Genomic DNA, 24,981 nt, shown 5'->3' with positions numbered 1-24,981 from the left:
GCAGGACTGGACAGTGTCCTGTTATTTCAGGCACCGGCCACATGAGGGCAACAATTCTTATATCTTATTTCCCTCATCCCCAGATTTTCCTGCCTCAGATACTCTCTACTTTCATTCCTTTCCTAAGCAGCTCCACAAGGCTGGTAGATTCAGCTGGAACCGACAGTCCCACAGTCAGTCTATGAGGAGATCTGGACTCCCAAAGATCTCACAGTGTTTCACATATATTTCAAAGTAGGGTTAACCCTCTGTATCCATGGTTCCACATCCAGATTCAAATATATATCAAAAGTATTTGTCCAAAAATAATTGCATTGTATGTTGTCATTATATATTTATGTAGGATTTACATTGTATTAGGTATAATCTATAGGTGATCTCAAATACAGGGGGATATACATAGATTATACGCAACTATGCCATTTTGTGTGAGTTGAGCATGCTTGAATTTTGGTGTTATGTGGGGGTTAGGCAGGTAGGTCCTGGAATCACTCCCCTGCCTCCTGCAACAAGATATGGAAGGACAACTGTGTTCCTTCAATATTTGATACCAACTCTGTGACTTGAAGGTAGAACAAATGTTAGCTCCAAAGGACTGAAAAAGATTCCATAAATGCTTATAATAATGTATTTAAGGGGGCTGGGGTTGTGGCTCAGTGGTAGAGCACTCACCTAGCACGTGTGAGGCCCTGGGTTTGATCCTTAGCACCACATAAAAATAAAGCTATTGAGTCCAACTACAAATAAAAATATTAAAAAATAAATATTAAAAAATCTATTAAAAAATAATGTATTTAATATTTCTAAAAAGGTATTATCTAGCTGTTTTAAGTACTTAAGGTAGGGGAGAAGAATATGGCAGGTTAGAGACACTCAGTACCAACCTGCAGCTACATGAGATTAAACCAAATCATCAGGCCCACATCTGAGAAGCATGCAGCAGCAAAGTGCTGGACTGCAACTGCAATCGGTGACCAGGTGAAGTTCAGAAATACTGGTCCTTGCTGTTCTGGTGAAGCCAACAGGCAAATAAATGCCAAGTAACTCCAGTCCACCATCTGTTTCTTACCCCACCCCACTTTTTTTAAATGAACAGAGCCCAAACACAACAGGGGTTAAATAAGCTGCTTCTCTTTCCACTGTTTATTATTAATGTACAAAATATACAAAACCAAAAGAAAAAGAAATACTCATCCTCAAATCCATTGTGGCTCTAACCCAAGACCCTGCACAAAACCCAACCAATCCACTGTTTTCATAGAAAACAACTGATGCCAAGACAGGTGAAGGAAAGGACTGGGAAGGGGTAAAAATCATCTTACTGAATCCACCCAGGAAATCACCTGGTGGGGATTCATTCAGAGGTGGCTGACAGGGCAAGATTGTTGGAAGCCTCACACTGACAAGGTTCCAAGTGGGGTAAGGAGCAAGCAAACTCCCAAAGGCAGTGCATGTAGTGTGACTGTCAGGCCCAGCATAGTGGGCTTAAGTTGATGAAAAGCTGGTCTCACTGAAGTGTTTTATGAAGTCTCCAGAACAGCAGGTTGGCAGAGGCAGACCGACGACATCACCGGCCACACCTCTGCCAGATAAAACTTTCACTGGATGGATGCAGACATGAAGTTGCCATCATTGAACCTAGCAGACACATGATGCAAACTTGGGTGTAGAAACAAAAAGTTGGAAGTGTCTTGAGACAGAACTCTAAAGCCCAAGTTGGTACAGGAGCGGGGATGGTATATTCCAGAACTCAAATCCAGCTTGATTGAGCCCTCTCAGTGCAGTGGGATACATAATACCCCTACCATCACCCCACCCCATGAGGAATAATGAACTTGGCTGGGATGATTTCCTAAGTGCAGTGGATCCCATGTCTGAGTTCTGTGTGCATGTGGAGGACCCACAATAGGAGAGTAGAGGTGTTCTCCAGGATAACCAGCTTTAGGTTCTCAGGCATTAGGGGTAATACTGGAAAGGGGTTTGGGACACAGGGCAAATCTCCTCATAAAATGAAGCCAACTGGGTCTCCTCTTCAGCAGTCCAGGTTACAGAATGTGTCCAGTCTCTCTCCTCCCAGACTGGAGGAAAATATGTACATCAATGCGCACCAGTGATCAGAAAACCCCCAGGAACCCAAGCAGGTGGGAACTGAGGGGGCCGGCTCCTCATCAGCTGGGGAAAGGGGAAATTGGGCCTCACAGAAGCCATAACAGGGTGGAAGGAGCAAGGCTGCAGTCCACAGGGGGGCATGTAGGTAGGGTAGGCAGGTGGTCCCTAGGGCAGGGGGGGCCCATTGACACCCGGGTGATAGAAGGCACAGTTGTTCTCATAGCGGCAGTTGCCCTTCATCATGAAATGCCGACAGACAGGTCGGTTTGACATATCTATAGGAAAATGATGGCAAAATGGTCAGATAGGAAATGCCTAAGAAGTCAATTCCACCCTCACTGCCCCAGTTCACAACATTCTAAGGATAATCTCAAAGAGAGCACTATATCTTAAGCATTTGGGGGAAAGGGCAGAGGGTAGAAACTGCCATGCATACTGGGAGCCAGAGACAGGGAAACCTCATGTGTTCTGCCTCTCCCCTAACCACCACAAACATGTATGGAACACCAAAACCCACGTGGACAGCAGAGTGTAATCCTTACCTCCTCCATGACTGTGGCCTCCATCGTGCCCTCGGTGGCCTCCTCCCCCATGGCCAGGGCCATCATGGCCACGGTGCTCATGAGGCGGCGGCCCTCGATGGTCATGGCCTCGGTGACCAGGAACATCATGTGGCCGGTGGCCATGGGGTCCCCCGTGTCCAGGGCCTTCATGGGGACGATGTCCACCACTTCCACCCATGCTCCCACCAGGGCCTTCATGCGGGCGATGTCCACCACTGGCACCCATTCCTCCTCCAGGGCCTTCATGGGGGCGATGTCCACTGCCACCACCCATGCCACCGCCAGGGCCTTCATGAGGACGATGTCCACTGCCCATTCCTCCACCAGGGCCTTCATGGGGACGATGACTACTGCCCAATCCTCCACCAGGGCCTTCATGAGGACGATGTCCACTGCCACCACCCATGCCACTGCCAGGGCCTTCATGGGGACGATGGCCACTGCCACCACCCATGCCCCCACCAGGGCCTTCATGAGGACGATGTCCACTGCTGCTGCCCATGCTCCCACCGGGGCCTTCATGAGGACGATGCCCACCACCTCCAACCATACCCCCACCCGGGCCCCCTCGTCCATTTGGAGGTCCTCCTCCAGAGCGACCTCCTCTGGCCCCTCGGAACGGAAGTGGTGGTGGTGGTGGCTCATTTCCTCCTCGGCCACCTCGGCCTCTATGATATGGTCCAGGACCTGGTCCTGGACCCCCTCGCATCGGGCCACCCCGCATGGGGTCACCTGGACCATCCCAGAAGGGATCGCCACCTCTGGGAGGGGGTGGGGGACCCAGAAGACGTGGACCCACTGGTCCACCAGGGCCTCCATGGGGACCTGTTAAGGAAGAAAAAGAAGGGACAGAATTATCAGCTAACTGTCAGTTAGGAACTATAATCTCCTAATCAAAACTACCTCTCACCTTCTAGTTACTCCTCTACTGTTAACCAGGGTGCACTTAAGCAGATAAGCCCACTTCAACCCCTCACTCACCACCTACCTGGCATAGGTCCCCCAGGCCCAGGGGGGAAGTGCTGCATGCCTTTGGGACCCCCAGGGCCTCCTGGTGGGAAACCATTGGCTATTGGACCAGGACCTAGAAGTCCGTGTGGCACTGTTAATTAAAAAAAAAAAAACAGTAAAATAGTCAGCAAGAAGAAGATTCTACAAGAATGGCATGGCTTCCCATGTAGGTGTGCCCATCTGACCCTCTTAGACCAACCTGGCAGAGTAACACTCTCCGTCCAGTCTTCCCCTCCCATTTCTTGCCTAGTGGCAATAGCCCTGTGCTTTCAGTGTCTGTGAAACTCTGCTTCCCCCAACTCCACAGTCGGCTTCCTCCCCCAGACCCCTGGGGCTTGCCCTGAAGATTACCCAACATCTGCTTGATCTTGTCTGAATAGTCTGGCTGTTTCAGTAATTCCTCTGAAGGATGACTGTTTGGGCTGCCCTGTGAGGATTAAGAAGGCAAGAGGGAAAAGTCAATAAAATACAAGGGTAACCACTGGTAGAAAAAGAGCTAATATTTAGGAGGTTAAGGGGAAAGACTGGAAGACCTGGGGTAAAGAGAATGAGAGAATCAGAAAAAAAGACTTAGGAGGTTCCATAGGAATTTAAAAAGGAAGAGGGCTCATACCATGATGGAGGTAAGGATCTCTTGGACATTGATGCCTCCTCCTCCAGGCCCCTGAGGGCTCTTCCCAGCACCCATGCTTCCCATAAGATTGGCTAGAACAGGAGGTAGCTTGGAGCCTCCGGCCCCATCAGGTGAGCCACCTGACCCCCCAGGCTCCAGGGTTTCAACATATGGGGTCTCATCCATGGAACATTCCTAACAAGAGGAGAGGCAAAAAAATCATCACTGATGAGAAGGAATGCAGAGATATCCTTACATGGAAATCAATGACCATCACAACCTCTTGTCACCCACTATCATCATGTACCATTGGCACTTACCTCATCTAGTGGGATGAGTTTAGGAGGTATGGGCTCATAGGGCTCAGGATCAGGCTCATGAGGACTATCAGGAATACCGCAGGCAATGGAAGAGAAAAAAAGAATGATATTTATTTAGATTTTTGAAGTTCTTTCTAGCTTATAACCACCCCCCCCTTTTTTTTTTGGTCTCAGGGATTGAACCCAGGGAAGCTTAACCACTGAGCCACATCCCCAGTCCTTTTGTGTTTTCTGTTTAGAGATAGGGCCTCACTAAGTTGCTGAGGCTGTCTGTGAACTCAAATCCTCCTGCCTAAGCCTCTTGAGCCACTGGGATTACAGGTGTGTATCAGTGCACCCAGCTCTACCACTTCTTAATTTCCCAGGTCATAGTCCCCTTAGCAGTGCAAGCATTCCACATCCCTGGACGTAAACCCCCTCTGCTCACCTCTCCTTGTTCAGGAAGAGCTCCTGAAGGATCCCTTTCTCCCTCTCAGCCTGGATGTATCGCTCTTGGCTGTTGCTTCCGGGGGTGACAAGAGGTGAGGGCAGAACCAGGGGCCTAGGGCACACCCAGGGCACCTTCTCTTCCATGTTGTCATGGCTTAGACGGCGGGCCGTCTCAAATGCATGTCGGTCTGACAGTATCTCTCTTTTAGCTGCCTCACCAAAGTCCTTGATTTTGTTTACATTTACTATTGACAAGAGAAAAAAGAGGAGAAAAGTAAACACAACTGAGTCCTTGAAAAATTTCCTATACACATCTATTACACAGGAAACTTGGGGTCTTACCTCGTTCAGTTTCATCCAGTTCAAAATAGAAATATTCTCTCAGTTTGCCCTCCTCAGGCCATGTCACAGTTTTCCTTTTCCTTCCCTTCCGGGTCAGCTGGCTAGGATCTCCAGGGCTTTCTACTGGCTTTGCATCCAGAGCTCCTGGCTCCAAAGAGGCTGGAAGCAGGAGAGGTTTCAGATTCAAATCCTTCCTTTCAGAAAACCCTCAAGGTGCTGGGGTTGTGGCTCAGTGGCTCACATGCCTCACACATGCGAGGCACTGGGTTCAATTCTCAGCACCACATATAAATAAATAAATAAAGGTCTATCAACAACTTAAAAAAAAAAAAAAAAAAAAAAAGAAAGAAACCCCTCAAGCCCAAATCAGTTTCCAGATTACCTGTATCCATAAGCTCGGGGACTTCAACAGGTGGCACTGGGGTGCCTGGGCGGTCTATGTCCATTGTCTCAGCAGGGGGCGCTGGTTCTGGGGAAGAAGGTTTGGCTGCACTTGGTTCTGTGCTTGTTTTCCCTTCAAAGGGGCTGGGCTATTATGAAAGAAAAAAAAAAGTTAATGAACTGACAGGAAGCCAAGTTCAAGGCAAAGCAATTAGTCCAGGATCTGAGTAAGATGCCCAACAGTTGCTATAAAGGAACCTTCTGGCTTCTACAGTCCTACTCCCAATCCTCCCCCAACAGCTCCTTGATACTGTGCCCTTTCTTCCTCTGGATCTTGTGTACTCTGTCACAGAAACTCACTTCTTAATGACCATACCTTGGCAGCAGTAGGTGACAGCACCTTCTTCTTCTTTTTAATTTTGATGCCTGGAACAGGCGCTGAATTGAGAGCATCCAGAAATCCCAGGCCCTCCATAGCTATAAAACAAAAGAGCATAGAATGGAATCATCCTTCACAGTCCTATTTAAAGTTTAAGATGAAGATGGGCTGATGGAGACTTTGTGTACACTTAGGTCACAAAAGTTCAAGGTGATTTAGGAACACATGCAACAGGGTTCACACAAAAAATTCCTGAGGTTATTTCATCTTTCTTTTGGAAGGTAAGGCATCGCTTTGTGCAGAAATTAGAGCATAGGAAACCATGAAATAAATTCCTGTGAACATGTAAGATGTTACATGTAAGATGTAACAAAGTCATGCCTGTGACCAGTCACTGAATGGCAGCATCCCTACCTTATCTCTAACATTACTCCTAAATAACACTAAGAAAACAGAGTCCCAGAGGTGTAAACATTAAAGGACACTAAGAAATCAAAGGCAAGTAAAACAAAACAATAAAGGGGGAAAAAACAAAAAACCTTTCCCTCCTAGGACATTCATTCCCAAGAAAAGAGCACACTCCTAATTCCCAGTGCATTTCCTGTTTCAGACTCACGCTGTGGAGGAATGATCTTCACTTTGATCTCTTTGGTGGCATTGGGTGTTGTGTTGAGGGGCTTATACTTCTTTTCTGCAGGAGGGGCAGCATCTCCTGGAGCAGTCGTGGCGCTATGGGAAGAGGAGTAATCAATAACATTTGATTCACCCCTTCTTTCCACTGTGTGTCCACAGACCCAACTATTCAGAAACCTACAACAGGGTCCATACCTCTGGCGCTTGAGGGGTATGGGTTTGAGGTTGTACTTGTCGGAAACTACCACGGTGCTGGCGTTCTTCTTCACAGGTACCAAAGATGGTGTCTCCAGCTCTAGTCCTTGGGGAGATAAGTGTTGTTGTCAGTTCAACCCATCTCCTAACACTAACCAACTACTTCTCAACAATCTTCTCTCAAGTGTCTCCCAGATTCTCCAGTAGACTTCCCTCTTTCATATTACAAATGAAGTATTCCATGAGGTGACAGCTGTGCACATGCCCCCAGGCCCTCCCTGTGAGGCCAGTCAACATCTTACCAGTGGAACGGAACTTGGCATGACTTGGTGCTGTGGTTCGCAGAGATTTGGGTTTCTCCTTCTTCTTCTCTGGGGCCTCTTCAGCCCGTGTCTCAGCCTTCACCTCAGTCAAAGGTCGTTCAGGAGGAGTGGCTCGACTCTTGCTCTCTTCTTTACGTTTTTTCTTATCTTTCTCTGTCATGGATAAAAAAAGAAAAGTAGAAAAGGATTTCATTTGGATTAAGGAAAGACTGTCAAAAGTGGAACTGACAAGGGACACCCGAAGGCCACATCCTAGTGGGAATGAAATTTTAAAAAAAGGAATAAAAGACTAAGCACTTACCAGCTGGTTGGGTACTGCTCTGGGAGCGGATGACAGCCATCCAGTCGCTGACAAGGACTGAGGCCAATTTTTGGAGCTCTGTAGATGAGTAATGTAAATAATTTAGTAATAATTCAGTAGTTTTCCTGGTTAACAGAAAATGCTATGTTTGAAAAACTACTGGGAAAATATGTGCAATAGAAAAAGTAATCCAGACTTTTAAGAACATGAGATGTCCCAAAAAACAAACTAACTTCTAAAAGATTTTCCAGGGCAAGCTTTTTTCCTAGAACAATTTTTTTTTTAAAGTTGTAGTTGGACATAATATCTTTATTTTATTTTTATGTGGTGCTGAGGATGAACCCAGGGCCTCGCCCGTGCTAGGCGAGCACTCTACCACTGAGCCACAGTTCCAGCCCCTCCTAGAATGATGTTAATGATAATGGCTAGGGGTGTGGCTTGATGGTGGTATAGCATTTACCTATCAGGTACAAGGACTTAGGTTTGATCTCCACCATGGGGAGTGAGGAGATGGAAAACTAGGGAATATTTCTTCACTTACACCATAACGTGATTTAAAAGCAAACTGGAGGAGGGGGAAGCTGGGGTTGTAGCTCAGTAGCAGAGTGCTTGCCTAGCATATGTGAGGCACTAGGTTCAATTCTCAGCACCACATATGAATAAAATATGAAATGAATAAAAATAAAAATGAATAAAATAAAGATCCATCAACATCTAAAAAAAATTTTTAAATTAAAAAAAAAAAAGAAAACAGCAAACTAGGACTTTGGAGAGGTGTTCACAGAGCTTTTTTTTCTATAACTTAAGAACTTGAAACAGGCATACATGCTCCTTTGACATCCAAGAGGCCTCTGGTAAGAGGACCTAGCAAACAATTTCCTACAGACAAAGAGCAATCCTGGATTTTTACAAGAATAAATACAAGAACTGATTACTGTTCTAATAAAATATTGCTCAGCTGGTGGGAAACTACTGATTTTGGGCCTGGGTAGAGATAACAGAAACAGAGATCTTGAAAGGGAGTGACTTTCTGGAGTCAAGCTTTGTCTTCAAGCCTAAACTATACAGTCCTTGCCATGAGCTCTGAAAAAGGAAAGAATCTGTCACTATCAGAACCATGATATATTATAAGAATCAAGATTTTGCCCATGTTCTTTAGGAATATATTTTTATCAGAATTAGTCTATCTATTGTTAGGAAAACAAATGTTGTACACATTTACGAAAACATGAGTAAATGTGTACAATTCACTCTAGAATGACAATACTTCCTCCAAGAATTTTTCTTTTTCCCTATATTAGGGATTGAACCCAAAGCTCATGCATGCTAGGCAAATGCTCTAAGCCAAGCTACACCTTCAGCCCTTATTTATTTTGAGACAGGGTCTCACTAGGTTTTCCAAGCTTGTCTCAAACGTATAATCCTCCTTTCTCTGGAGTAGCTGGAATTATAAGAGTGTGCCATCATCTCACTCTGCTTCCCCCAAGAATTTTAAGTGTATAAATTTTCTACCAAGTGAAAGAATCAGCTATAAGTTGAAGTGTGGCATCTTATCTCATATCCAATAGTAGGGAAATGGATATTTTCATTTGGAATTGAAGATAACGAAGAGGGAGCAAGTTAGAATATTTAAATAATTCTTTTTTTTTTTTTTGGACTGGGGATTGAACCCAGGGGCCCTTTATCACTGAGCTACATTCTCAGTCCTTTTTAAAAAATTTTTATCATGAGACAGGGTCTCAACTAAGTTGCTGAGGTTAGCCTCAAACTTGAAATCCTACTGCCTCCTGAGTTGTTGGGATTATAGCTGTGTGCCACTGCTCCTGGTGAGAAATTAAATTCTTGAAGGAAATAGCAAACTAAAGTAGAAAGTAGGCAGGAATGAAAGACAATCTAAAGATAGGGAGAGAGATGAAGATAATCATATGGAAATAATGGAACAAAGTCCATGACAAGCACCCTACCTTCATCCTCACTTGACTTGCTTAACTGCTTCACCAGTTTGGCAGTGTTATTCTACAAGATATGGGAATAGCAAAAAGGTAAATGCAAGAAGGGAAATAAGTTCACTTAGAGCTAACACACCTACAAACTTATAATCCCTCCATAGTCCCTTAACAGAGACTAATACTGACTTTGTACCTTTTACAAAAGCTTTATGGACGTATTCTTTCTTAATCCAGGACAACCAAGTGAGGTAGGTATGATTATCCCCATTTTATAGACAGATAAACTGAGGTTTAAAGTATCCCAAGCTATACACCTATCAAAGGAGATCAATTCAAAACAAGTCTTCCAATTCTGAACTATTTTTTTTCTATCTCACAGGCCCCAACCAACAGCCAAATTAGAGTTGGTATGAGTTTTTCACCTGTCAGGGTAACCCAAAAAAAAGAACCAGGGTTAAGAGCAAAAGTACCTGCTTGAGGTGGTCCACAGTGAGCGGTAGGTGCTGCAGGGTCAGCAGAATTTGCTGGAGGAGGGGAATGTTGTTGGTTGTCTTTGAATATGTCAGCCAATTATTAAGAAGCTTGTAGCCACCAACATCAATAAACCTACAGGCAGATAGGAATAGAATACAAGTACTTCCTGGGTTTTGGAACTACCACATCCCACAGTCCTGGTCCACCATCAATGACCCCAAGAACCACTTGCCTCACCTCCCCTATCTTCTAACTACTTCTTCCCAGGCCAGCCACCCAGATTCCCACTTACTTGACCAGTATTTCTGATGAACGGGTCTGCAGGAGAATGTTCAAATAAGTGCATCGACTCACCATCTTCCGTGCTTCTTTCATCAGGCTGCAGGAAATGAGTTAAGAGTTAGAAAGGGAGCAAGGTCTAGCAAAGAATCTAGCCAGTAGAGTGCCTAAATACTTGTGATAACTGAGTCTTGCTCCAGAGGTGGAGAGCCATACAGGCCTCTAAGAGGATTGGGTGAATCCAGGGTGACATGGAAACCCATGAAAGGATGAGGATGGAAGATAATTCAGGAGGCACTGAATTCTCTGATCTGGGGAGGGGGGACATCATTCCTTCCCTAACACACAGTATATATCTGATTCTGCTTCTAGGTGAAAAGTCCAGCCCTCAACAACCGTCCCTTTGTGTCTGTCCAAAATGGTTTGTTATATGCTTTTCCCAAGAAAACATGAAAATCTCAAAGAAAATGATATTTAGGGTGGGTGAAAAATGACCCAAATCAATCATGAATTCTATCACCAGGCCCCCCTGCTCTCCTAAAGCCATGTCTCCTCTGGGTCTATGGATGTCCAAATCTTGGGGGGCCATTATGGCCAGAAACAAAGGAATCATCTTTTCCAATCCCTTATCCTAAAATCACTGGATTTGAATCTTTTTTCACTTATTCTCCTGTCTTCTCTAGGACATTCAGTTCTATTGCCTCAACTGTAGCCATAATACAATGCACAGTATCCTCTATTGATAATTAATCCAAAGGACACAGACTCACCTGAAGATTTTGGAAATCCCATCCACACTCTTGACTTCCCCATCTCGATTCAGGAAGCTATCCAGGCCCTTAAGAAGCTCTTTGGGGTCTATGGGACCTGAACCCATGATTATGGTTTCTAGAGGAAAAAACAAACCCACAGAATAAATGGGTGGCAAGGACAGTTCCAATATGCCATCATTGTATTTGACAAAATACACTAATTACTTAATGGTCACTGAGAAAACTCTTGTCAAGTTAAGCATGGGGTTAATACATGATTGAATCAGAAGGCAATTAAAATGGAGGGCTGGGTAGCCCACCTGTCTTTCATTGTTACATCCTTGCTAACACAGCTGGATTTCACTTGATTAGAGGTAAGACTCCAATTCCTGTAACAAGATGCTTAACTTCACAAGGCTTTTATTTTTTGCTGTTAGGATACCTCCCTTAATGACAAAATTGGCCTGAAAGAACTCCAAAGCTTGAACTGGGTCAATCTCAGGTGTTTGGGGTAAATGTCTTGTAAAAGTCAATTCCTTTCTATCTCAACCCTTTAAGAGTCATAATCACCACAAGTGGCAAGATATGTGTCACCTGAAGTACAGGTGGTAGAGAAATAAAACATGGAAAGAGAACCCATTCCCCAGAAAATGTGACAGTAGCTCCCAGAAATGTTCACAAATTGATGCAAAGGATGTCAAGCAAGTCTTCCTAAACCTTGAATAATGTCACACATTGACCAAACACCTACACAGGTTTTTATTGTTTCCAAGAAAAACATGGCTTATAAAAGCAAAGATGCAAATCTGACCCTCTACTTTCAAAAACCACAACATTGTCCAGGATATTCAAGAAAGGCCTAACCTAAAACTAAAAATCATGAAACTATTAGGACTGCAACGAAGCTAAAGGCTGGAATAATGCTATTAAATTTTAAGCAGCTACTTTAGACCAGGTTGAAAGAGTTAGATAAAAACTAAATGCTTATTATGGAAGGGACAGAAGTGTGAAGCAATTTCTAGGCAGAACCAAAGTTCCACAGACATAATTTAAAATCCATATGGTTCTGACTGGTAGTTTTATCATACTACCTCTACAAACACTGGATTCTGGTAGGAAGGGGAAAAGATGACTTTCTGCATCCAGCATCTAGCAGGGTTAATAGGCAACACCGTGGAAGAGTGAAAAGAAATAAATTATTTTACAAAGATGACTATATTTTGTGCATTAAAGGGAACAGGTTTCTTGTAAGATAATGCAAATTAGTTCTGTTTGTTCTCAAACAATGAAAAAGCAGCACAACAATCTTTTAGTTTTCCCCCAGAAAATGGTCAGTCAATTTCTAAATGTGTAAGTCCTAACAACCTAGGAAAGCAGCAGCCACAGCAGCAATGAGGCAGCAGCCCAGAAAGGAAAGGATAATAGTACAATCTTGGTTCTGGAGATCATGACCTGTGGACTGAACACAGGGAAGAACAAATTGTTAAGAAATGTTAAATGGGCAAAACTAGGTTAAATGTGCTGAAGCTGCTGCCCTGGAACTTCCATAAGAATAAGTGAAACCTGAGATCAGAGAAGAGAAAAAAAAAACATTCAAGTAGAATTTTGGAAGATTAGTAGAAGTTCTTAGTAGAAGCTAACTACATGGTAATTCTTACACAAAGAGAGAAGGAAATTTTTTCCATGTAATAAGATTATATGATAATAAATTAGAGATGGATACAAGAAAGGAATACGATAAAGGAATACATAAAAATAAATTTCCCATCTGTTGGGGACTGGAAAAGCTATGAATGGGCTCAGACTAATATATGCAAGAGACTAAGAAATTCTTAAAATATTATCTATACATACATACATGAACACCTACCATTAAATCCCAAACCAAAATATGTTCAATTTGATAAAATCTTGAATTAAACATCACTTCAAACCAGTGCCCGCTGAACACAGCTGACTCCACCAATTCAAAGCCAGAGCTGAGTATACATAAACCTTGGAGAACTCCTCTTTGCATATCCAACTACAAAGCTAATAATAGGCTTGCTACCCCTACTTTGTTCAGGAACTTAAAAAAAGTCACCTGAAATCAAATGTTCCTTCAATTAAGAGGAAGAGAGAATATTAATATTCATTCATAGAAAGAAAAATGGACCAATGAGTATAAAGCTAAACTGTGTTCAGTGCCCTCTGCTGGAAATGGGACCCAGATACTTTAAATTCCCATTGGTATAGAAAAGAATAAAAGATTTAACAGTGAAGGAAGCTAGGAGACAAGACAGAACGTTAGAATATCCATTTCCCACTATTGTGTTTTGGAAAAATAACTAAAATTTTGAATTTTGTCTCATGAACATCAATCATGTGATAAAACGTTAAGTGGATTTTCTCATGGTGATTTTTTTCTCAAGTAGTTTTTACTCAAAATTAAGGATTCCAAAGTGTCTTAAAATCTAGTTCCCCTACTTGGAAGTCAGCACATTCTGGAAAATATGAAAAGCCCAATATTTCTGACACAGTCATCCAGTCCAGAAGGTGACTTGAGGAAGGCAGGAGCAATGACCAAGTCATTCCAGATCTGGGCCTGGAATAGAGCTTGAAAATATGTCATTCCAGATTTGGGCCTGGGTCTGTTTCTGAAGCCAGGAATAATCCAGAAAAGTCATGTTTGTAATGAGCTGCTAAATTCCTTGAAGGTAACAGGTACGAGTGGTTAGGTGCAGGAGGAAAACCCTCTGGCCTCACATTACCTTGTCCTAAGTTAGACTTTCTTTATGGAGGATGTTTCAGGCAAAGGCATGTTCAACTGATGCAAAGTACTAGGGAATTTTCTACTTATCAGAGATAAAATTCATGCACCTGCCTCCAAAATGAATCTTACTTCAGGGTTATTATGATTAAGGTGAAAAAAATCCATTTTGGCTAAAGTTATTCCACACCCATCATCATCAAAACAGTACTGAATTGTTTTGGGAAAAAATTCTATGCAAGCCAGAGCACTATCATTTTTTAGTAAGAAGAGTCCCACATTTACATTATGGCCTTAGCACTTCTAAAAATGAAAATGCTGTTCCTTTTCTTTGTTGTTTAGGCATTTCCTAATGGACATCAGTGGACTGAATTATGTCCCTCAGGTGATTCTCGAGTTCCTTTCTTCTAAGTGGTAGGCCCCTAGCTCTGTCATTTTGAAAACCTGGTATGAGCTTATTTGCTTCTCAATAAAGATGTGCAAAATCACATACACCATTTCCACCCACAGGAAAGGATTCCAGAATAGAATTCTGGCCACAAACTACAAGGATCAGGTTCTCCAAAGTTCTCTGGATGGATCTGATTTCCCTAGTAGGTCTTGCTTCCCATCTCCCATGTTAAGGAAGATCTTCTTTATTAATCCCCTGCTCACTAGAGATCAGGAACCCCAATGGGTTCAGCTCCCAAGTAGGTATGCTGCAGAAGTACATGGCAAACTGCTTAAAAGAAAAAAAAAAAGACTGTGGTCAATAGACACATGGAAGAGTCCCTCCCATCCAAACCAGAAGTTAAATTTAAGTTGAGAACCCGAACCCAGCAAAAATTAGCCTTAAGTTTACCAGGATAATTATATATTGTATAAAGTGGGTTTTCAATTCTGCCTAGAACCCCTACGTTTCATTACAGGACTTTAAAAAAAAAAATGAAAGGTATATGGATAGTCTGCTGAAGATTTGACTGAAAAAGTTGGGAAGAGATAAGAACTGGACACCCAATATCAGTCTCAGGTAGGGCATGGCTTTCAACATGCACCATTGCAACAGCAACTGCACAAGTTAAAAAAAAAAAATGAGGACATTATTTTTTTCATTAATGCTTTTAAGGAATTTCTTTTTAGAAGGGAAGGAAAAAGAAATTCAAAAAGGTGGTTCTTTGGAAAAAAGAAATGAAGGTTGTGAAATGTAATACCAGAAATGTTTTGCTTACCAGAAACCGTAGCTTGATTCCCCCTGCCTTGAGTTTACAACTGCCGCCTCCTTTCCTAAAGATTCACTTCTCATCCTAGCACCAATGTACAGGAACTAAGCAACTGGAGAACGTGACACAGCACTGAATACAAAGAGTTTATCCCCGAACTGAGAGGTGGGAATAAGGGTGATTTAGAAGAAAAGTCCTGAAAGTACTCACCCTCCCCCCCTCCAGATTCTCATTACAGAGCAACCAAAAGAGGCCCAAGGACTGATTACTGAGCAAAAATGTCATTAGGCCCCAATTGTCTACTCGAGTTATAAACCCTGTTTTTTCTCCCCAATCCCACACATATATACAAACACACAAGGTCACACACACAACCCCAAAAGCCCCCTAGTCTTAAAGTGCAGTTGAGGTTTGACTGTTTTTCCACTCCTGGAAACCGAAGTGGGGTAAGCTTCCAAGTAGTTGTGATGAATGGAGGAAAAAGTGAAAATAAAAAGCAAAGGGTTGGTTGTTAAAATATCAACTAGAGCTACCCAAGGAGATGGACAGCCTCAATATCTAATTCCTATAAGCTTTTATCAAAAGATTTTATCTAAACAAGAAAATGTTATCTCCCTAGCAGCAATGTGCACAGGAGTCCAGAAGAAATCTGCTCAGGGGTGGAGTTTTGAGAGGGTGGAGAGAGGAGGAAGCAAGCTGATTACATCACCTTTCAATGCTGCTCCTCCCACTAGAACAAGTTTCTAGGGCGGCCCTAAGCTCTGGATGGCAAAAGGAGAAGAAAAACAACAAAGGAGGGACGCCATTTTGTAATGGAGAAGAGGATTCAAAATTAAATTCACTCCAGCTCTGCCGGTAGCTATTACATTATAATACACTCTTAAGTAAAAAATAACAGAAGCCAGCCCCCAATCCTGAATAATCTCTGACCTATTTTCAATCAGAAAGAGAATAGTGAAAATAAAAGCAATTAAATTATTTAAAAGAACAATTTTCTGCAAGGAAGAAATGAATTTGCCACCACCGGCCACCCCATCCTCCCTAATAAAGGAAAAGGGGGAGGACTTGGACCCCTCTCAACAAATTGGGTTGAGGTGGGAGGACAGGAGAAAAATGGGTCAAGACACAACCTGCAACGCCGCTTGGAAGACAAAAGGACAAGGAAAGTCGCCATATTGAAGCAGGGAAGAAAAAAAATTCCTTTTAACGACACAAATCTTTTAGAAAGCTAGCATTCAATTGCACTAAATGGCTCTTAAAATTATACTCCTGAATTCCACATTTCCCCACCTTTCCACCCTCTATTTTAACTGTATCACCCCCCACCAAAAAGTATCAAGTTAAAATGTTAATCACTTTTTTGCTTTTAAATAACCTATGCAATCTGCAACAATTACAAGACATTTACCTCCCCAACTATTATTGTATGTACTGATACTAAGATTATATTTTGCCCTGAATTAAGTGTCTTGCAATCTTTATTCATAGATTGCCACCTATCTTAACCATACAATATACCCCAAGCAAATTACATTAAAATTGAGAGGATTTAACAATCATTTTAAGTCATAGCCAGCTGTTATTTCTCTCTGCCCATCTCCTTACCCTGCAATCTTTATGTACAGATTGCTTATTAATCTGGCAAATTGAAAGGCGCCTGCTTGTCTCACACACAAAGAAGTGGGACTTTTGGGCCACAAGATCCACCATCTTTTGTATGTGAGCTCATTAACCCTTTTGAAGACTGCTAACCAGAGGAAGGTAAACATTCCTCCTTATAAAAAGCAAACACATGCTTTGGCAGTCTGGAAATTGACTGGATTATCAAGGGTTAACCATCAAAATCCTCACTTGCTGGCCCTCCCTCCACCCTCTCCTTGCCTGCAGCAGGGCAGGAAGAGGTAGGTGGTAGGGGAGAGAGAACAAGACTGTTTCAGACCCAAAGGCCCTTTTTAATGGAGATTAAATGACCAGATCGGCCCATCTCCAGCTCTCTATTTGTTCTATGGTCTCATTTCTTCCTCTCATTTTTGGTTTCACAACGGGAAACGTTGATTTCTTGTTGCAAGGCTGGTTTTTGAAAATTCGACACTTACTATCCAATTTTTTTGCGACGTCAGCACCTCGGGCTCAGGGGGGAGGGGGTAAAATTTTGGAGAAAAAAAATAAAACAACCAACCAGGACCCAAAACTCAAATTATTTGGGGGGCCTCATTGGATCAAAAAGTCTCTTAAAAAAATAAAGGCCAACTCAGTATTCACTCCCCCCCCACCCAACTCCATTTAGGGAGGGGGGTCGTAGAAAAAAATTCTGAGTGGAAATCAAAAAAGGAAACGCTGGATGAGTGAAATTGGGTGGGTTTGGGAAGGGAGGGTGGTTGATTATTTTTCAAGTTATGTGGTGACGGTCCTTCGGCCACAGATTTCAAGTCCCAAGCAGCGTGGGCTGGTGGGGTGGGCAAGATAGGTGGGTAGGGGCAGAAGACACAAGTGGTTGGGCTGGTGGCTGCTGTTTTCCCTTTCCCCCCTCTCAGGATCCTTTCAAGGGCTTAGATGTAGCTGCGGCTTGTTTCTGTTTTCCTCGTGGCAGGCCTGTCTTTCTCCGAGAAAATTCAAACCTGGGATAAAAGGAACACAAGGGAGAAAGATGTAATCAGTACGGATCGCTTTTAACACACTCCAAAGTAGCACTTTTGACGTCCCAAAACATTCTTCCACACCCCATACCAAACAGCCGCTTCGTATAGGCCGTGGTTCCCAACCGAACCCACTCCTTTTCCATAAACTACTCCACCGTACTCCGCAAAATTCTGCCCACTACACGACAAGAAAACCAAACTTACCTCTAAACGAACCCCAGAATGGCGGCTGCCCGCTCGGGCGGAGTCTTTTATACCCGGACGCCGCCCAACGCGCCCAAACGTGCTAGTGAAACGCCCTTGTCGCGAGACATTGTGCGCGAGGCGTGAACGTATTGGTCAACCCGAAAGACAACTCGCCAGCTGATTGGCTATCCTTCCTTCACCGACGGGCAGCCCCTTCCCTCTACTACCCTCTTCCGCCTCCTTCCAGTCCCCGAGTCTTGTACGCGTGACCAAGGAGCCTAGCACCACCCTTTCCTTTGCTTCTACCACTTCCGCCTTGGACAACATTTCTCACCCCGGGTTGGTAGAAACGAAGGTGCGCATGCGCAATGAAAGAATCCTGGTCAAAATCGACTTCAAAATTATTTAAAAGGCAAAGTCTAAGTATGGAATCTAATAGTTTTAATGATTGGTCCAGGAAAAAAATCTTTTTGAAGCCTAATTCGATTGTGACGCAGTTGAAATTAGCGTCTCTAACAAGCCCCCCTCTTACGCTTCCGTCCTGACGCAAGCGCGCGCGGCTGCGTTCCGCACTGCGGGATCGCCCTTTGCCCTATCCGCGTCAGTTGCCTGGAGCATGCGCAGTTTCCTTCTCAGGCATTATACGTTGGGCGTACGACAAGATGGCGGCCGCCGTGCTGAACACGCTTGGGAGGCGGTTTCCTATCTTTTCCACTTTCCGAAATGCCAGAGGTGTTCAGGTAACTCCTCAGAGGACATTATGTACAATCCCAATTTGGTTATGCCTTCTCTAGGTGGAAGCTGCACTTCCGAGAATCCACGGGGGGAGACCCACGTTCTTATGTCTCTGCTGTGTAGGCAACACTTCAATTCCGGTACCTCCATCCCTTGCCCGGTATTGCCCGAATCCAGGGTTAAAACCTCGGGTCAGCTATTATTCTGTTCCCAAATACTATACTTCACCCAGGTGGTGGGATTGACCCTTGGTCCTGTACAATTAGGTATTAACTACGTAAGTAGTGTCTAAATCTGTGATGCTCTCGAGTGTCCTCTGATTGAGGGATCGTAATTTCCACCAGCCCGGCTATCTCCCAGTAAAGCCAGGATACATTCTCACGACATAGGGACCAGATTCTCAGCTGTTTATCTTAATAATTCAGTTTCTTATCAAAGCATGCATTCGACCTTAGTTCTGTCCTTGGGATTGAGGTTTCCCTTCAGCCTCATGTACTTACCACCCTGGAGGTTCTTGATAGGGCAGGGCAGTTTCTTGGTGGGACAAGGTGAGAAGCAAGGCTTACCCCGCTGCCACTCCCTAGAGTGGGACTTAGGAATGTTGACAGGACTGAATTAATAGCAGGCCTGGTAGCTTTAAAGCTGGCGTTAGGACTCCAAGTTTGTTTTTGCCGTATGGAATGTTGAACTTCAACATTTCATAAAACTGAGAACTCTGTCTTGCTGTGAGATTGAATTGAAGACTCAACTTATTCTGTGCATCCCCTTGCCACCACACATCTAACTTCCAAAAGACTGGATATACTCCTTTTTTCCCCCTTTAGACCCAACTAATTCCCCAGAAGCACAAAGACTTTTTATGTGCCATATTCTAAAATTGTTTTCTTGAATAAGATTGTTTCCTCCTATATTAGCCTCTCAGGATCCAGTTAGAGATTGGGAGAGTAATTGTTGATTTATGTCAGTTTAATCTCAATAAAATATTTCCTTTCAAATATATATATTCCTTTTAAATTACATTAACATGCATTTGTCCTCTTCCCAAAGTATGATAAAAGAGGTGAGTCTTTTTCTTGAACTCATTTTTTCATTCCTCCCTTTATAGGTTACCCTCCAGACTGTTTGCACCAGCGCCCCCCCTGAAAAAGATTCATTGCCCTCAGTTCCCATTTCCCCTTATGAGAATGAACCCTGGAAATATCTGGACTCAGAAGGTATCCTTAAATGGGGAAAGAGTGGGTCAGGTGGGGCCTGAAGTAAATAGAGACACCCCTACACCCTTACTTAGGAATAACTTCTCTTTCATTTCAGAATACCAGAACCGCTATGGTAATCGCCCAGTCTGGGCTGACTACCGCCGCAACCACAAAGGTGGTATCCCACCCCAGCAAACTCGAAAGACCTGCATTGTGAGTTTCTGAGGGTGGTACCTAGGTGGGATGTGGTGTGAGGGTGGGGGCCATAGGGACAGTAGAAGCAGCCCTTTTTTTTTTTTGACAAGGTTGTGAACATCCTCCAGCTACCAGTTTCTTCTCTCTACAGCGTAAGAATAAAATTGCTGGGAATCCTTGTCCCATCTGCCGGGATCACAATTTGTATGTCGACTTTAGGGTAAGGAGAATATTTGGACTCTCTTTGTAATGCTAAAGAGATTACTATAGGTACACCACAGTTCTTCATATTCTGGCACCCCTGCAGTATATGTTGCAGTGACTTTTGCAATATAAAATCATCCCTCTCCAGTTTTTTACCTCTATTATGAATTGGACTAAGAAGGTTTATTCCATGTCCATGAAATTTACAATATAAATTGGCAGGCAAGAAAAAATGACCTTTTTTAAAACTTGTTTTTAAATCAGGGATTGAATCCAGTTGCACTTAATCATTGAAACACATCCCCTACCCTTTTTATTTTGTGACAGGTCTTGCTTTGTTGCTTAGGGCCTTGGTAAATTGCTGAGGCTGACCTCAAACTTCCAGTCCTCCTGCCTCAGTCTCCTGATTTGATTGGATTATAGGTGTGTGCGCCACCACACCTTATAGAAAGGCTTGTTTCTAATAGGAGAACCATGCCCCAAACTTCCCTTATATCTACTACAATTATTAATGACTATATTCACTTACCTTTTTCCTGTGGTTTTCTTTATTTTGTTGTCATGTCAGTGTTTAGTAACATTCTGAGTCCTGGGGCTGGAAGACAGAGGTATGAAGAAATGTAAAGAGTCTAGTAACTAGACTATTTTTATTCAGAAAGCCTTGAACACTGAGCAGGACAGGACTTGCTCCTTCAAGAATTTGAAAATATTTTTAAGGAAAAAAAAAAGAAAGAAAGAAAATATTTTAAGAATGATAACAGGAAAATGCTTTTCTGAGTTTGTAACGAAGATCTTAGAGCCTAAGATGTATGACTGGTTATCAGGGGAGTTGGAGGGCATTTGTGTATCAGTCAGCAAATGGGGGAGTCCAGCTACTCTAATGACCCTTATGACACAGGTTATAGGGCAGTCCCATAATACCTTGCCAGTTTCAATCATATACAATAGTTTATAAAAAGAGGCATATATAATTATATAACCAAGACTGAGATTTAGACGGTTCTGCCTACCTGCCATTCCCCAGATTACCTGATTTTTCCTTAAGAATCTAATTTCCTGTAATTGATTTGCTAGTTGTGAGTCATTCTGTGTAATTAAAACATAAATTGGGGCTGGGGTTTTGGCTCAGTGGTAGAGCACTTGCCTAATATGTGTGAAGCACTGGGTTCAATCCTTAGTACCACATTGAAAAAAAAACAAAAATCTGAAAGTATTGTGTCCATCTACAACTAAAAGAAAAAAAATTAAATAAAAAAACAAATTGTTCTTTTATGTATGTTATATTCAGTTAGTTTGTTGTTATATCTCTTAGTCATTTGTATATACTTATTATAGCAGCATTTTCTGGGTGATTTCTGGGACTTCCAATGAGTCTCCCCAAGTTTTTACTTGAAGGCTACCTTTAGCAGTTAACTCTTGTAGCTAGGCATGGTGGCCTATAATCCCATAGTAATAACAACAAAACAATAATGTCAAAAATAGGAGTTTGACTTCTATATCAACCCAGTGACAATATAGGATGTGCATGTGAAATGGTTGAAAGACCAATGAATGGATGAGGCTAAAACTGTGATATGGAAGAGGATAGTATCCAGAGAGATAGAGAGGGGTCAAGGGCATTGGTATGGGTGTGTAAGGATTATGTTCTTTAGTCTTCCCTCTCATCTTCTCATTTGTTTCTACCATTCTCCCCCACAGAATGTGAAGCTCTTGGAACAGTTTGTCTGTGCCCACACGGGTATCATCTTCCATGCTCCATATACAGGTTAGCCTGTCATCTCTACAACTACCAGAATAGTTTTTCCTAGGGACACTTCTTGTTCATGCAGTTAGACGAGGTATTTGTTTGATGTCTATTACTTCTGGCATACAAAGTATGCTTTTGGAAATCTTGGCTTAATGTGAATATAAGGTGCTAAAACAATTAATTGCGTGTGAGCAAAATACAGGTTAGGACCTCTGTGAGCAGACTTTATAAATGTGGTTCTTAAAAATTGTTGGGGGCCAGGCTGGGGTTGTAGCTCAGTAGTAGAACACTTGCCTAGCATGCATGAGGCACTGGGTTCCATCCTGGACACCACATAAAAATAAATAAAATAAAGGTTAAAAAAAAAGTGGGGGGGCTGGGGTCATGGTTCAGTGGTAGAGCACTTGCCTAGCATGTGTGAGGCACTGGGTTCAATCCCCAGTACCAAACAAAAAGTAAATGTTTGTGGTGTGTGGTGTCACATGCCTCACATCTCAGAGACTCAAGTTTGAGGCTAATCTCAGCAACACCCTCAGCAATATAGTGAGACCCTGTTTCAAAATGAAAATAAAAAAAGAGATGTTGCTCAGTGGTAAAACACCCTTGGGTTCAGTCCCCACTCCCTAAATAAATAAATAAATAAAAGGTGATTATTTCCTTTATGTAATGTCTCTTCCCAGAAGACTTTTCTCACCACTTGACTGTCACATAAGTTCTTTTATATCATTGACAAATTAGATTTTCCAGATTTTTAAAATTATAAGATTAACAATTTAAGATTATATCTGTTCTCTAACTACAGTTACAGACCAGATCTGGCCCACTACCATGTCCATTTATTTTCTATTATCTACAGTATGAAATCTTGTTTGCTCCCTAGCAACAGTGGCAGAATTGAGTAGCTGAGATGATGACCACAGGATTTGCAGAGCCTAAGATATTTACTGTGTGGTCCTATACCTCCCCCCACCCCTAAAATTTGCCAATTCCTGCTTTCAAGCAAGATAAATTTGCAAAGAATAATCTGAACTCACCATTATTGGGGGGTGGCACCATGACCAGTGTTCAGTTTTCCACAGAGGTTTTTATTGCTGTAGAAAGCTAAAGAGACAATTATTGCCACTCTCAAATGATCTTCCCCAGATCTGAAATCACTTCTTGCCTATTGACTCTGAGGATTTTCCAACTCAACCTTTTAACCACATTTGTACATTGAATTATGTACTGTTCTGTGTCTTGCAGCCTTTATCATTAAATGGCTTCCCCGTGGTGTCTCGGTATCTTAATTTACTCTCCCAGCTCTCAGAGGGGTAGGATTCTTCCCATTAGGCATATGGGGAAACTGAGGCCCAAAGAAGGATTAGGAGAGTGGAGTCATCAGGCAAAACCATATCCTCCAAATCTAGAGCGCTCTATCACTATATAGAAGCAATATGTTCTTTTAGTTACTGTGTCTTATAGAGTGAATACCAGGTTATTTTTCTTTTCATAGGCGTCTGTATGAAGCAGCATAAGAAGTTGACCCAGGCCATCCAGAAAGCCAGAGATCACGGTAAGTGTTAAAAGGGGAACAAGGCAGGGCTGGGGTTGTGGCTCAGCGGTAGAGCTCACCTAGCATGTGCGAGACCCTGGGTTCAATCCGCAGCATCACATAAAAATAAGTAAAATAAAGGTATTGTCCAACTACAACTGAAAAATAAATATTTAAAAAAAAAAAAAAGGAGGGGGGAGACAAGGCAATTTTGTTAGGCAGAGGGAAGGTAATTTAGACTTAGGGGGTGCTTGTAAGTGTTCCTGCCTCTCCAGGAAGGGAGTATTCAACACGTTCTTCTCAAGAGAGTCTTATCCCTTGTCGGCTCTGCTGAATCTCTTAACCTTGTCATTTCCCTATCCCCTTGACATTCATCTTTCCTTTCCCTTCCCTCTTATTGTTCAGTTGCTGGTCCTAATATCAGAACAAGACCATAGGATGATCTTTGTTTTCACAATGCTGGGGATTGAACTCAGGGCTTTGCACAAATTAGGCAAGGAATCTACCCATGAGCTATAACCTCAACCCTCATAGGAGGATCTTTGTGTAAATTTCTGGCCATGGACTACATAGTGCTTTTGCCCAAAGTACTCCTCCCCTAGAGTGGATGCAGCTATATAATCCTGGTGTGGGGAAGTCTGCATAGCTTTGCAGTCAAATGCCCAGGCAGTATGTCATCCCTCCGATGCCGCCTTGGCCAGCTAATTTTGTGCAATATACAACATGTATAAATGTACCCAGTGACTAACAAGTTCCTCCCTAATTTTTTTTCTTTTTTTAAATCCCTTAGGTCTCCTCAGTTACCACATTCCTCAGGTTGAACCCCGGGACCTTGACTTCAGTACATCTCATGGAGCTGTGACTTCTACACCACCAGCTCCTACCCTAGTTTCAGGTGACCCTTGGTACCCATGGTACACCTGGAAACAGCCACCAGAAAGAGAACTGTCCCGCCTTCGCCGGCTCTATCAGGGCAATCTCCTAGAAGAAAGTGGCCCCCCACCTGAATCAATGCCTGGAGTGCCCCTGAAACCACCAACCGAAGCCTCCTCCACTGAGCAGACCAGCCCCCATAGCATTCCATAGGATTTACAAACTGAGGAGGGAACCTGAGAGATTAGAAGCTAGTGCCTAGGATTATGTGATGGTATGTTACCCTGTTTTGTGACCAGTGGCAGACCCAGGAGTTTTTGAAGGGGAGAAACCCATCTGAGAGTGAGGAAGGGCAGTACAGACTGAATGGGAAACCCCAGCCCCTATATATTATAGATGGGCTCAACTGTTGTGTTTTCAAACTTCTGCCTACTGGTTTTTCCACAATAAAGCTTTATCTCTGTCTCTGTCTTGCTTTGTGCTGGGTTTGGGATGAATGCCATTGGGGGCAGGTTGGTCAAGTGGCTTTTATTTTTTTATAAAAGGGATGCTAGGGGCTGGGGATGTGGCTCAAGCGGTAGTGTGCTCCCCTGGCATGCGTGCGGCCCAGATTCGACCCTCAGCACCACATACAAAGATGTTGTATCCGCCGAGAACTAAAATAAATAAATTAA

The 24,981-nt window shown here is 43.0% G+C and overlaps 2 protein-coding genes across 4 annotated transcripts in view; one reads left to right on the top strand and one right to left on the bottom strand.

Moving 5' to 3' along the window:
* Positions 1 to 1,115: 1,115 nt before the first annotated feature.
* Ppp1r10 (protein phosphatase 1 regulatory subunit 10) overlaps positions 1,116 to 24,981 on the bottom strand; it is a 44,481-nt gene continuing 20,615 nt past the window's right edge. Inside the window, exons 2-21 of one of the 3 annotated variants that reach the window (XM_078020340.1) lie at positions 20,686 to 20,751; positions 17,098 to 17,619; positions 11,072 to 11,189; positions 10,315 to 10,401; positions 10,019 to 10,154; positions 9,564 to 9,615; positions 7,600 to 7,677; positions 7,278 to 7,451; positions 6,976 to 7,081; positions 6,764 to 6,876; positions 6,145 to 6,245; positions 5,770 to 5,917; positions 5,388 to 5,546; positions 5,044 to 5,290; positions 4,617 to 4,680; positions 4,297 to 4,491; positions 4,035 to 4,110; positions 3,661 to 3,774; positions 2,652 to 3,497; positions 1,116 to 2,384 (exon numbers count right to left, since the gene is read on the bottom strand). In XM_078020340.1, coding sequence (XP_077876466.1) covers positions 2,275 to 2,384; positions 2,652 to 3,497; positions 3,661 to 3,774; positions 4,035 to 4,110; positions 4,297 to 4,491; positions 4,617 to 4,680; positions 5,044 to 5,290; positions 5,388 to 5,546; positions 5,770 to 5,917; positions 6,145 to 6,245; positions 6,764 to 6,876; positions 6,976 to 7,081; positions 7,278 to 7,451; positions 7,600 to 7,677; positions 9,564 to 9,615; positions 10,019 to 10,154; positions 10,315 to 10,401; positions 11,072 to 11,178 — 2,913 coding nt within the window. In that variant the 5' untranslated portion in view covers positions 11,179 to 11,189; positions 17,098 to 17,619; positions 20,686 to 20,751 and the 3' untranslated portion in view covers positions 1,116 to 2,274. Of the gene's footprint in view, positions 2,385 to 2,651; positions 3,498 to 3,660; positions 3,775 to 4,034; positions 4,111 to 4,296; positions 4,492 to 4,616; positions 4,681 to 5,043; positions 5,291 to 5,387; positions 5,547 to 5,769; positions 5,918 to 6,144; positions 6,246 to 6,763; positions 6,877 to 6,975; positions 7,082 to 7,277; positions 7,452 to 7,599; positions 7,678 to 9,563; positions 9,616 to 10,018; positions 10,155 to 10,314; positions 10,402 to 11,071; positions 11,190 to 15,010; positions 17,620 to 17,844; positions 17,996 to 20,685; positions 20,752 to 24,981 lie in introns of those variants that run through there. The other 2 variants (XM_078020341.1, XM_021720693.3) reach the window with 2 other exon arrangements.
* On the top strand, positions 18,411 to 24,772 carry Mrps18b (mitochondrial ribosomal protein S18B). The gene is made up of 7 exons (XM_005341029.5): positions 18,411 to 18,566; positions 19,667 to 19,775; positions 19,873 to 19,970; positions 20,104 to 20,172; positions 21,855 to 21,921; positions 23,396 to 23,455; positions 24,225 to 24,772. The coding sequence occupies exons 1-7, from the start codon at positions 18,489 to 18,491 to the stop codon at positions 24,518 to 24,520; spliced, it is 777 nt and encodes a 258-aa protein (XP_005341086.1). The 5' UTR covers positions 18,411 to 18,488; the 3' UTR covers positions 24,521 to 24,772.

The sequence above is a fragment of the Ictidomys tridecemlineatus genome, chromosome 8 (assembly GCF_052094955.1).
Source record: "Ictidomys tridecemlineatus isolate mIctTri1 chromosome 8, mIctTri1.hap1, whole genome shotgun sequence".
NCBI classification, from domain to species: domain Eukaryota; kingdom Metazoa; phylum Chordata; class Mammalia; order Rodentia; family Sciuridae; genus Ictidomys; species Ictidomys tridecemlineatus.
The sequence above is the reverse complement of the archived record's forward strand: the minus strand, read 5'-3'. Positions and strand labels throughout refer to the sequence as shown.

Bases quoted from the DNA above. Each gene is read 5' to 3' on its own strand.
- Mrps18b (XM_005341029.5), top strand. From the start codon at position 18,489: ATGGCGGCCGCCGTGCTGAACACGCTTGGGAGGCGGTTTCCTATCTTT. The intron at 19,776-19,872 runs GTATCCTTAAAT...CTTTCATTTCAG, and splicing joins GAAATATCTGGACTCAGAAG to AATACCAGAACCGCTATGGT. The intron at 19,971-20,103 runs GTGAGTTTCTGA...TTCTCTCTACAG, and splicing joins AAACTCGAAAGACCTGCATT to CGTAAGAATAAAATTGCTGG.